Source organism: Glandiceps talaboti, chromosome 22 (assembly GCF_964340395.1).
Source record: "Glandiceps talaboti chromosome 22, keGlaTala1.1, whole genome shotgun sequence".
Classification (NCBI taxonomy): Eukaryota; Metazoa; Hemichordata; class Enteropneusta; family Spengelidae; genus Glandiceps; species Glandiceps talaboti.
In genome coordinates this window covers 686920-700685 of record NC_135570.1, presented here as the reverse complement: position 1 = coordinate 700685, position 13766 = coordinate 686920, and the positions used below count along the sequence as shown (strand labels likewise).

Here is a 13766-nt window from a genome sequence, read left to right as displayed (position 1 = left end):
ATAGCCTAATTACCGAAAACCATTAATTATGTAAATTTCTCGTTAATATTCTTGGGATGTTTACTGAAACCTAATCAATTCTTGTCACTACCCTACAGAACACATGCAATAAATTTCGTTTGAATTGAGCCAGTCATGTTTTAGAAAATGGTGATAAAGTCGCACCACTGTAGACGACATTTCCGGACGAGAAACTATTTTTTTCTGTTTTGTGGCCAATCGAAAATATGCCAATAACTTATTAAAACTAAAAGTTACATTAGTAATATTTTCAGGACAGGTGCGCTTTGGTATTGCAAATGTCTGTACCAAGTTATAATGAATTTGAAGCGTGCATTCTTGAGATATAGCCTAATTACCGAAAATCATTAATTATGTAAATTAATGTAACATTACCCCATGACTATATTTCCACATTAAAAACTACCCTCTGCTGCCTGTTACTCAAGTAAGTTATTAAAGTACCATTAATGCAATATGATTGCAGTCTATGAATTGACAATGTATGATTGACCCGACTGTGTGAAATGCCTTTGAAAAGTCTAGATCTATAGAGTCAACCTGACCACCGTTGTCAATACAGGAACTGATGTATTCGATATAAGGTATAACGTTTGTAGCATTGGATCGACCAGCAACAAATCCGTGTTGGTTTCCATGAATAGAAGCCATCACATGTTTATAAACTTGACTGTACAAAACTTTCTCAAAAGTTTACTAAATAAGGATAAGCGAGATATAGGTCTATACTGGCGTCAGATCGTCACCAGTTTTAAAAATTGGGACTACATTCGCTTGTTTAAAACTAGAGGGGATATAACCCCCCCCCCCCTCCCCCCCCGAATAGATCTGTTAAATATTATAGTAAGTGGAAAAGACAGCTTTTCAGCACACTTTTGTAAAAATACACCTGATATGCCGTCTGGACCGGACGCTATTGTTGAATTCACCTCCTTTAAAATACATAGTTACTGTACTTGTTGTGCGGTCAAAACAGCATTAGAGTGATAAATTGACGGCATTCCGGCCGAACAATCTCTTCAAGCTTAGAGAAAATTGATTGAAAATATTGATTGAAAAGTTCAGCACTATCATTTTGATTGTCCGCTGAAGTACCTTCATATGTAATGGTAGTGAGAGAAGACTTACAATTATGGTTACTGTTTACAAAAGTCCAAAAGAGTTTTCAGTTTGTTGATGGGTTCTTATTTAGAGTAAGCATGCCTCATAAACCGTTTTCTGGCGTGATTTCAATTCAGCGTGAAGACGAGAAAAAGTTTGAAAACCCTCATTTGTTAGGGATGCACGATATCTGCAACGAGTAGCTATTACTGAGTATTAGGTCATTGTGTACCACCGAGGATGTCTTTTTTTCACTCGCACTTGGGGAAAACTGTCGTTGATAGCCGAACATATAAAACCACAGCCTCTATAAGAACATATGGACCACAGCGTCCAAGACGCATCGCCAAGGGGTATTTCGTTGCTTGCGAAAATGCATGAGGATATCAAATACCATTTTAAAAAACAGCTTGAAATTGTGACGGAAAATACGTTATCATGTTACAACATATGAATGAAAAGATAAACCGATACTTAATTCTTGATAACAAATTGTGGAAAAGGAAATGTTATATTCTGCTGTTGGGTTAGTACCCTTCCTAGACAGTGTTGAAAGGAATTTTGAGCGAAGGGAGAATTGTTTATGAATCATGAGAAATATTTGACATATAGCTTATATAAGCATCATATACATGTTTTAGACGTAAAACTTAATAGAGCCTCGGGTAAAATGTCTCACATGGAGAGGTAGATATTAAAGGAATTGTATTCAGACTACTGCTATTGTGATGTTAAAATTCATTAATTACAGACTAACATAGAACGCGCCTCGGAAATAGACTTTTGTTGTTACTTTGTTTAAGAAAACTCCAGCAGAAACCCAGTTCAAATAAAAAACATAAGAGGGTTCACCATACAAACTTTTTACTAGAGGTCAGAATTATATCAACATTTAGTCATTTTAGAATCCAAAATGGCCGCCAAATTCTATGTTAATTCTATGGGAAAATAAAAGTGTAGATTTCCTTGAAAACAAGACGGTGGATCACACATTTCTTTTATTATTTCAAAAGGACTAGAAGGCAAGCGCCACAAGGCAAAGTTTTGTTCAGTGAAATTCCTTCTTGAGGCGCATTTTACAAACAAAGCATATTATAAAGGACTACATCAGTGTTGTTAGACATTTGAATATTGAATATATGATATAGAAGTGAACTACGGATTCGAAATTATCATTTCAATATTTATTATAAACATGCTTATTTTACTCTCATGTCCGATAACAAACATTAAATTATAATATTAAATCAATGCAGTGTAATACGTGAATTGAAAATCTGTATTTGGTAAAACCTTCTCAGGGGAAAACTAGTAATTGGGCAAATTGAAAAAAAACACAATATGTTGCGGATTACATGACTTCAGAAAATAGGGTAGGTAAGACAGAATGTTATATATTTGTTTTTTTGAGACATTGCTTCGACCCCAAGACAAGGTATTCGCTCGTTAATTACAATACTTCTCTGATAGATAGATGAGGTCTAAAGAAGGCAATTGTATGTGAAACACACGAATACGATCTATGTGAAATACACGAATACAATGTATGTGAAGTACACGAATACGATGTATGTGAAATACACGAATACAATGTATGTGAAGTACACGAATACGATCTATGTGAAATACACGAACACAATGTATGTGAAATACACAAATACAATGTATGTGAAATACACGAATACAATGTATGTGAAATACACGAATACAATGTATGTGAAATACACGAATACAATGTATGTGAAATACACGAATATAATGTATGTGAAGTACACGAATACGATGTATGTGAAGTACACGAATACAATGTATGTGAAATACACGAATACAATGTATGTGAAGTACGCGAATACGATGTATGTGAAATACACGAATACAATGTATGTGAAATACACAAATACAATGTATGTGAAATACACGAATACAATGTATGTGAAATACACGAATACAATGTATGTGAAATACACGAATACAATGTATGTGAAATACACGAATACAATGTGTGTGAAATACACGAATACAATGTGTGTGAAGTACACGAATACAATCTATGTGAAGTACACGAATACGACGTATGTGAAACGTACGAATACAATGTATATGAAGTACACGAATACAATCTATGTGAAGTACACGAATACAATCTATGTGAAGTACACGAATACAATCTATGTGAAGTACACGAATACAATCTATGTGAAGTACACGAATACAATCTATGTAAAATACACGAATACAATCTATGTGAAGTACACGAATACAATGTATGTGAAATACACGAATACAATGTATGTGAAGTACACGAATACAATCTATGTGAAGTACACGAATACAATGTATGTGGAACACGAACACAATGTATGTGAAATACACGAATACAATGTATGTGAAACACACGACTACAATGTATATGAAGTACGCGAATACAATGTATGTGAAATGCACGTATACAATGTATGTGAAGTACACGAACACAATGTATGTGAAGTACACGAACACAGTGTATGTGAAGTACACGAACACAGTGTATGTGAAATACACGAATACAATGTATGTGAAGTACACGAACACAATGTATGTGAAGTACACGAATGCAATCTATGTGAAGTACACGAATACAAACTATGTGAAGTACACGAATACAATGTATGTGAAGTACACGAACACAATGTATGTGAAGTACACGAATGCAATCTATGTGAAGTACACGAATACAAACTATGTGAAGTACACGAATACAATGTATGTGAAGTACACGAACACAATGTATGTGAAATGCACGAATACAATCTATGTGAAGTACACGAACGCAATGTATGTGAAATGCACGAATACAGTGTATGTGAAGTACACGAACACAATGTATGTGAAATACACGAATACAATGTATGTGAAATACATGAATACAATCTATGTGAAGTACACGAATACAATCTATGTGAAATACACGAATACAATGTATGTGAAATACACGAATACAATGTATGTGAAGTACACGAATACAATGTATGTGAAATACACGAATACAATGTATGTGAAATACACGAATACAATGTATGTGAAGTACACGAACACAATGTATGTGAAATACACGAATACAATGTATGTGAAGTACACGAACACAACATGCAGACTGTACTGTATTAATTCGTGGATTCTCTGGAGTGGGATCATTAAGATACTTTGGCAAGAACATTTGCTCGTAAATAGAAGTAACTTCTTACCGTTTTACCTTTAAAATAGAAGTAGCTTCTTACCGTTTTACCTTTAAAATAGAAGTAACTTCTTACCGTTTTACCTTTAAATAGAAGTAACTTCTTACCGTTTTACCTTTAAATAGAAGGAACTTCTTACCGTTTTACCTTTAAAATAGAAGTAGCTTCTTACCGTTTTACCTTTAAATAGAAGTAACTTCTTACCGTTTTACCTTTAAAATAGAAGTAACTTCTTACCGTTTTACCTTTAAATAGAAGTAACTTCTTACCGTTTTACCTTTAAAATAGAAGTAGCTTCTTACCGTTTTACCTTTAAATAGAAGTAACTTCTTACCGTTTTACCTTTAAATAGAAGTAACTTCTTACCGTTTTACCTTTAAATAGAAGTAACTTCTTACCGTTTTACCTTTAAAATAGAAGTAGCTTCTTACCGTTTTACCTTTAAATAGAAGTAACTTCTTACCGTTTTACCTTTAAATAGAAGTAACTTCTTACCGTTTTACCTTTAAATAGAAGTAACTTCTTACCGTTTTACCTTTAAATAGAAGTAACTTCTTACCGTTTTACCTTTAAATAGAAGTAGCTTCTTACCGTTTTACCTTTAAATAGAAGTAACTTCTTACCGTTTTACCTTTAAATAGAAGTAACTTCTTACCGTTTTACCTTTAAATAGAAGTAACTTCTTACCGTTTTACCTTTAAAATAGAAGTAGCTTCTTACCGTTTTAACGTTTTTGGTCGTTGCACCAGCACATTTACCTCAATAAACCCCAACTTATTAAAAAGTATTCTTTTAACTCGCATTACTGACCAAGTTCAGAATCTTACTGACCCTCTTCAATTAACGTACAGAGCTAACAGATCAGTTGAAGACGCCGTTATAGCCCTACTACATCAAGCCCTTTCTCATCTGGAACAACCTAAGTCTTTTCTCCGTATTCTATTCTATTCTATTCTATTCTATTCTATTCTATTCTATTCTATTCTATTCTATTCTATTCTATTCTATTCTATTCTATTCTATTCTATTAGTTGACTTTTCATCAGCTTTCAACACCATACAGCCACATCTGATGGTGAACAAGTTAAATGCAATGAATGTACACCCCAACATAATACTCTGGGTGTTAGATTTTCTAACTAACAGACAGCAATATGTAAGAGTAAATGGGAGAGGTGTGAATAATCATAATTCGTCCGCAACAGTGTCTAGTATGCATAGTACGTCTACTGGTGTACGCCAGGGCTCAGTAATCTCTCCTGTTCTGTTCACTTTGTACACAAATGATCTTAAAAGCACGAGTGAAAAGGGACAGATGGTCAAATATGCTGATGATACAGCATTTGGGGATTATTCAAATGATGAAAAACACTTTGGAAATCTAGTGCATCACTTAAAACAATGGTGTGAGGACAATTATCTAGAATTGAACACAAAGAAAACAAACGAAATGGTAATTGACTTTAGTAGATCTAGAAGGAAAGTTAAAGCACTTGAAATTAACTCTGAGGTTGTAGAACGTGTTTCAATATTATACCTAGGAACACTCATTGATGACAAACTTACATTCCAACAGAACACAGATGCTGTATATAAGAAATGCCAACAGCGACTGTACTTACTGCGTAAACTAAGATCACTGAATATTAGACCAGATGTACTGAAAACATTCTACTCTAGCCACATTGAGAGTGTAGTTACCTTTTCGTTTCTAAGCTGGTTTTGGAAAGTTGACTGTAAATGTTAACAATTACAGACAGTTGTCAACACCTGTACTAAAATATTTTGTACTGAATGTAAAAGCATGAAATCATTGTATGGAAATCGAGCATTTGTTAAGGCACGTCAATGACCCTTGACGCGTTAGTTCAGTATTTGAGATGCTTCCCTTGGGTCACAGGTATAGAATTTTATCCTTGAGAACACGTCACGTCGTGCTCGGCTCAGTTATGTACCCTCTGCCATCAGAATACTTAATCAGAGAATGTATTGAAGTAAAGGAAGTGTGGGTCTGTAGTCTTTTACTCAGTTTTCAACGTCTTCGTATCTCTGTTTAATGTTGTTCTTGGTATGTTAATGTGTAAGATTATATGTATTATTATAATAATAATAATAATCGGCAAACCCAAGGAATAGTTGGCCAAGTCTTTTACGTGACACCAATGTGCACTTTAAAACTTCTTTGACAACTTGGCTGATAGCTATATTTCGTAGCCGTAATTGTTCTTATCATTAGTCAAGTCATTTCATACACAAACATAACACAGACACACAGACACACAATATTTTACAGCTCCTACCCACAAAATCTTGTTACCATAGTGCCCCATCAAGTTACCTATGTTCCCTGGCCTTAAACAACGCCACTACCACTGTGATGATAAGGTGTGGAAACTGACATCAACTTAAGAAGACAATACAAAACTGTTCGTCTATTCTGTAATGGCTGTAAATCTGGTGGGAATAAACCAATAATACAGAGACCATATGGAAAACAACGGAAAACATAACTACCTGAATTAGACACTCACACATGAAAAAAAAAATAAAATAAGAAAATAAAATAATTCTACCTACCCCAAATATTCTAAAATTGGATCCACACGATTTTGTTAGGCCCCAGTGAATGAATTTAAGTAAAAAGGCATATTGTGATTCAGTAGAAAGTAGTTCCTTTTATTTGAGAGTAAGCACATGGTGAATCCACAATTAGTGCTCGTCTCTAATGACGTATGTCGCAGTATGTCATATTATTTTCTATGCAAATGTATGCTAATGTTTTGTTATGTGTGTGGCGGGCAGGGCTTCTAGATCGACCAGTGGAATACAGCTATGATCATAGACGAGAAATGTACAGCGACATTTTAAAATCAAAATGTCAGTTAGGATAGCAAATTATTGTCTTACTATATGCAGCACTGTACATATATTTGTGCACGTAGCTTTTACTTCAAAAGTCTTCACAAAAGAGGAAACTGTAGTAAATTGGCCTACGATTGGTGACTGGTCATCAGTGTTTCTTTTAGGTCATTTTATAAATTCACATATGGAGACAAGTGTGTTACGTGATGAGCATGTTAGGATATGTTACATCTGTACATATTCTTGTTTACATTACGAGTTGTTGGTTATTAGTATATTTTATTTATTTGCAGGTTTTGGAAATCTTACCAGGAACCGTGGAGTTCTGTATGGTGTTTTGCGCCAGAAATATCCATCAAATATTGGCAAACACGAACATCACAAGTGGACTAGAAAAAGAGTTGAAGAAACGCATGGTAGGAAAACGATAATTGATTTGATACCAGAGAATAAATCCACCAAACATCATCTAAACACCACCCACATCATATTAGTACATCAATCTCATAGGCTATTGCATCCATACCAACAGAGTCACTCAAATAATAACAATGTATACAATACTGAGAGCTTTACTAATCACTGCATCTCTAATGCTAATGAAACGAGTGAAACCACGATCCAACAAAGTGGATCTCATTACAAAATGCACTTTTCCCAACTACTGAATGATGAAAGAAGCCATCTCTGTATTTATAGATCATCTAACGTTGATACATTTCATGGTAAGGCTAACAAAGTTAACTTTCTTTTGCTGTTAAATCAACACATTTGATTATGTTTCGTGTTTGTAGAATCAAATATACCTTCCTTTTTATTATAAAATTTGTGCGTGTTTGGTGACATGGTGCATTGATTTATGTTTAATTTGCATAATAGAAAAGAACGATCAACAATGCTGTTATGACTAATAAGTAAAAAAACAGGGTGTGGGTAGTTTCAAACCAGGAACACGATTTTGTTTGCAAATCCCACAGAGGTCTTTGTTCTGACTATCACATGCAAATACAGAATGTAATGCGCACACGCACACACACACACACACACACACACACACACACACACACTCTCTCTCTCTCTCTCTCTCTCTCTCTCTCTCTCTCGCTCTCTCTCTCTCTCTCTCTCTCACTCACACACACACACACACACACACACACTGAGATAATACCGTTTTAATATCTCCCTGCAGACAAGAGAAGATGGTATTTTGTTGATAAATCTTCTATGTCTGTATGTCTGTCTGTCTGTCTGTCTGTCTGTCTGTCTGTCTGTCTGTCTGACTGAATTGCATATCAGTATACTGTTTGATGCCACCCATGGTGATCATCTCAGCTGAATATTCACACATTGTTCAAATAATTTATTTATTTTTACAGTTGTTGTTATCCTATTACAATGACCATCAAAGTGTCAATAAAGATCACCTTTCTCACTACGTATACTGGCTTTGTATTCATAGTACTACATACCAATACATACCGATTTGAAATTGATTGTGCTGACTGAAACAATAACAATTTCGGTCAATTAAGTTAAGGGGTCCTAAGGCCTAACTAAAGAATTTAGTTTTTATCCTACATTGAACTACTGACATCGCCCTAACGTTGCTCTCTCTTGATTTTAACATTATTCACATGGCATTATCAGTCCTTGATAATTTGACATTGGGTTTTGTAAAATGAGTATATCTACTTCCTTTTTTTACATCACTGTCTTTAGGAATTGAAGAAGGGTATAGTATGATGATAGACGACAAATCACCAATGAATCAAGCATCGAATACAGACAAAAACGAAATGTGTGAGGGGCAAGAGGATCAAACTCAGGAAGATACCTTTCATCAAATTAACCGTTATGATATGTCTGATAAAGCTGACAGTGATTTCAAGCCACTTGACGTAGACCATTGTAGCATTAAATGTGAGAATGATGGAGTTATCGAGTTTGATACAGAGATTAAGGAATACAATTCACTATGGGTAGATGAGGGTCAACTCTCTGACATTAAAACTGAGAAGTTAGTGGACACAGACACAGACGGCAGTGGCAATAACCGTGATAATCAAATTGAGTCAGATCAAATGAAGGGCATCAATGACACTGACGGAGTTGACAAGTATATTTGTGCCAAAGATGAATTGGACAGCACCACAGATGCAGACAGCGTTCAGGAGCCTACTTGTGCCAAAGATAAATTGGACGGCACCACTGACGTAGATAAAGTTCAGGACCCTATATGCAGCAAACGTTCTTCAAATCTGAAAGAACTGGATGTTAGTCATGGCCATATATCTACCGACACAGTACATGGAACTCATACTCCAGAGGACATGGCTCAGTATAAACTGAAGCAATGTAAGATTGTCATTCCAAATATCAATCATATGCTGCAAGACTTATCGAGTAAGTTTCATGTTGAAAAATTACCACTATCCATGTTTGCTAACAAATCTAAGAGTTGGATGTCCGATACATCTAAATCCAGTGCTCATACAGCTACTGTTTCAAATTTAGACCACTGCAAAGTTACATCATCGATATCCTGTACTCAAGACCACCCGACTAATACCAATACAAGTGCAGAAAATGTCACAGATTTGGAGAGTAAAACTGAGTGCTCCAGGAAAACATCAAGAAGTTGTCTTTTTGATATGATGGCAAACTGTCAGGTGCAGAATGAATCTGGTCCTTCCTTGAATAAGACGGATCCTTCAATCGAAAGTACAAATGACTCTAAAAGCAGCAATGTTCTCTCTGGGTCTGTTACACCAAGTGGAACATCGGAAGAGACAAAGGGGAAACACTCAAAAGAAGGACAGAAAACCAAGATTCGTAACAAAGACAACAGGTTCTCACAAAGGAAACACAAAAGGGTAACTCGTTCTCAATCTCGATTGGGAAAATCTCACAACGCTGAAATTACCCATGCTACTGGCGAATCAAGTGTGATAGGTAATTCTGAGAAGGTTGATGACAACAGTCCAAAGTGTCCTGTCAGGAAAGAAACTGAACTAAAACGACTGAACGAAGAATCAGGTGTTCCCAAAGAAAAGAAAATGAAAGTCGAGCAGCCTCAACCTTACCATGGCAGAAATGAATCTATGTGCGGACAGATATCTGACAATACAAGTGATAACATCCTCCTGGATATACCTACCAGGGTTATTGAGAGGGTTGACAAAACAATAACCGAGACCAAAAACCAAGGAAAAGGGGATCAGGAAGATACAATCAACACAAAGGGGCATACAACTAGTAAAGCACCAGATGTTTGCACTGAGAATGTTTTAGAAATACGAAGTAATATGCATACACAGGGTGTAAATAAAAGCACATCAAATGTGTTTGACATGTTTGTTGAGACAGAAAGCATTTCACCATCCCAAATATCCAACCCCCCAGCTGCTACACATGAATATCATCTTAACATAACAGGAGAATGTCCAAAATCAGAAGGTAGTGAAAACCTAAATACGCAAGACTTTGCCAATTATTCTTGCAGTGGTGACGAGAATGGTGAAAATTATAAGGAATGTGATTCAGAGAAATCTCCACCTAGTTTAACTGAACGTTGTGATGCAATTGGACATGATGATACAATTAACGGTGATCTAGTTGTTGAGGCAACAGGTAAGGTAGCAACCAGAGTTGACAAATGTTGTGTTCAAAACATAACCAAGAGTAAAACGAGTGAGCAAGAAGACCTCAAACATGTCTGCCTAGTAAATGAGAGTGATCAATATGAAAAGGCAAGTGATTCAACGGCAAGTGAAGATCAAGTCACGTTGCCATGTTGTGATGATACCAGCAGAAATAATGAAGTTCCTGTAGAGGCCAGTTGTTCATTAGTAATCGAAACTAAAAGTACATCAAGTCAGCAAGACGGTGATGAATGTGTTGACAGAAAGAAGGAGACTGCACAATCTGGTATGGTCGATGGGAAGGAAATTGAAGAGTCATCAGCTTACAATGCTCAAAATACAATTAACAAACCATATGTTAAATATCCCCAAAAGGAGGAAGTCCCTTCTGAGTCTATACAGGAAGAACATAAGGGCTCAAATAAACTGCAGGACCAGCATACTGGAATTACATATGGAAGATTAACAGATCAGAGGCTCAATTCTGCTAATCTTGTACCAGGTATTTGTAATGCCCCTCAAAGATCAGCGCGCAATACATCATATGGTGGCAGCAAGTTAATGCTTCGTGGATGTAGAGGAAGCCAGTTTGATTTTAAGGCATTTCAGAGATTACAGAAGTGCAGTATTAGTGTTCCAAATGAATCAAACTCCGATACTGTTGTCAAGATAGCTGACACTGAAGGAAAAGACCCACCTACACCTAAGGAAAACCCAAAGTCAGTAAATGGTGAGGATGTTTGTGAGGCAAATGCATCCAAACAAACAGAAAGCACTGTCAGTGAACGACAACTTAAATTCACAGGTACAGGAGAAGAGAATACTGCACCACAAAGTAGTTCTTACAGTGTACCGACAGAGGAGACAGATAATGGTGGGAGCAACCAAATTTCCATGGATACCCCAAAATTACCAAATGTAAACAATGCTATGGAACAAATCAACCAAGAAGCAGTAAACACTTCCAGTACAACTTCCTATCATATTCATAAACATAGACATAATGATTCAAACGCATTTGTCAAAGTGTTAGCTGGTCAAGGAAATGTAAATCATCCAAATTCACAGCCAATACTAGGTGGTAAAGAACATTTTGAAACAAAATGCAAATCAAGATCAAGATCTGTTGAGGTTAGTGAATCAAGCAGGAGATCTAATGCAACTAAATCAAATACCTTCTCACTTTCTTCTGATATGGAAGTCAGTAGCTGTTCTGTAACAGATGTTGGAAAGGGAAAAGCTATTCCAGGACACATGAATGGTGTTGGGCAGTATGTAGATCACAAGAAAGCAACTTCAATGATTGGTAATCCTAGAGATCCTAGGCTTCATGCCTCTCGCAATAAAGTGAAACCAGGAACACCAAACGCTAGTTTTGTTAACAACAGTAAACCAAGTAAGAGTTTCAAGGCATCAAAAATTTCGCAGACACCTTCCCCAGTTCAATACAGGTCGTCCTATGGTGGAGACAAGAGTACAAGGTACATTGAAAAGGAGACTGGAAATAGAAAAGGAAACCCAAATGTCAACAGCACTGGGAAGACTTCCACATTTGGTGAACGTAAAGATGGCCAAACAAGTAAAAGTAACATTGGAATGAACCACTCCAAAGTAAGTCCAAAATATCTTGGTGAACTGTCCGGAAATTTTCGGAAGGTAGAATCACCTACAGGAAAGTCAACAGATCCAAGCGTTCGTCAATCACATACTACACTAACTACAGAAATGACACATCACTCAAAGGACAACAACAGAAAAGGTGGCATTACTTCAAAGTACTATCACCATGGTACTGAACAAACTACCAATGCTGCAATCCATTCATTAACAGGGGAATCACGTGATCCTCGTCTTCGTTTATTACCATATGTATACACAGGCGTGCAGACAGCGAATACTAAAGTGAACTGTCGACAAACTGAGGAGAATGGCATTTCTAATGATACTCTTGGTAGTAGCAAAGCCAAAGTGACTAATTCTTTGGTGGCACCATGCAGTATGAAACGAGTGACATTTAATCTTGATGACAAGAATATAACTAAGGACAAAACATTAACATTGCCTGCTGAATCCAGTGAAAGTGTATGGGGAACTGGAGAGCTACAGGAAAGCATCAACATGATTAACACAAAGAACCTGAATAGTGAGTCAACTATCTCTTCTGGTCAAATAGTAAGTGAGAATGAACAGAAAAGAGTGTCTGTAGTAAACCCGAGCATTAGTGTACAAGTGTCCACTGTAGATGAAAATCGCAACAAAATACCCACTTTCCTCCCTCGACCTCTTGTCAACCAAGCTCGCAATAAAGAACATGTGCAAAACATTCTAAGCCAGTCAGCAAATTCTGTCAGTGAGCATCAGATTTCATATGGCGACAAACCTGTGTCCAGCAAAAAGTCCTGTGAAACAAAAGCTCCTTCTCTACCGAAAAGACGTTTCATGAACAATCCAAATGAAGAATGTGAAGTAACTGAAGGAAAGGGGTATATTGGTGATGAGCCAGTTGCAAAGAGGTCAAGAATATTAGCTGAAGGTCATCCCAGGAAAAGTAGCAGTAGTGACAAGGAAACTCCATGGAAGGATGAACGCCAAACTAAAGAAACTGAGAACACAAAGGATTCAGAGAGACCCAGTCCACAAGATATAGAGATAGCAAGGAGTATGATTAATAATATTCTAGTTATATTGCAGAGGAATATACACCTTGCAAGTTCTGATGTACAGTATGCGGCAGCTATGCAGGAAATGTTGGATCTCATGGAAAAGTTGACAGAATATATTGAAAAAGGAGGTAAGTCTCTGTAATTATAAACCTGTCAATTCTAACAGTATATGGTGCATGATCCATGTTCATGATATTCCTTTCCTATTAAGAAATGGTAATGTCTAGGTAATACAATTGGTTAGTGTTTTTGCTGACCACAAA

At 36.3% G+C, this 13766-nt stretch overlaps 1 protein-coding gene across 1 annotated transcript in view; it reads left to right on the top strand.

Moving 5' to 3' along the window:
• Positions 1–13766, top strand: part of LOC144452375 (uncharacterized) — a 39991-nt gene that overhangs the window by 21001 nt on the left and 5224 nt on the right. Inside the window, exons 13-14 of the mRNA XM_078143468.1 lie at positions 7493–7615; positions 8919–13631. Of these exons, the coding sequence (XP_077999594.1) occupies positions 7493–7615; positions 8919–13631 (4836 nt within the window). The remainder of the gene's footprint in view (positions 1–7492; positions 7616–8918; positions 13632–13766) is intronic.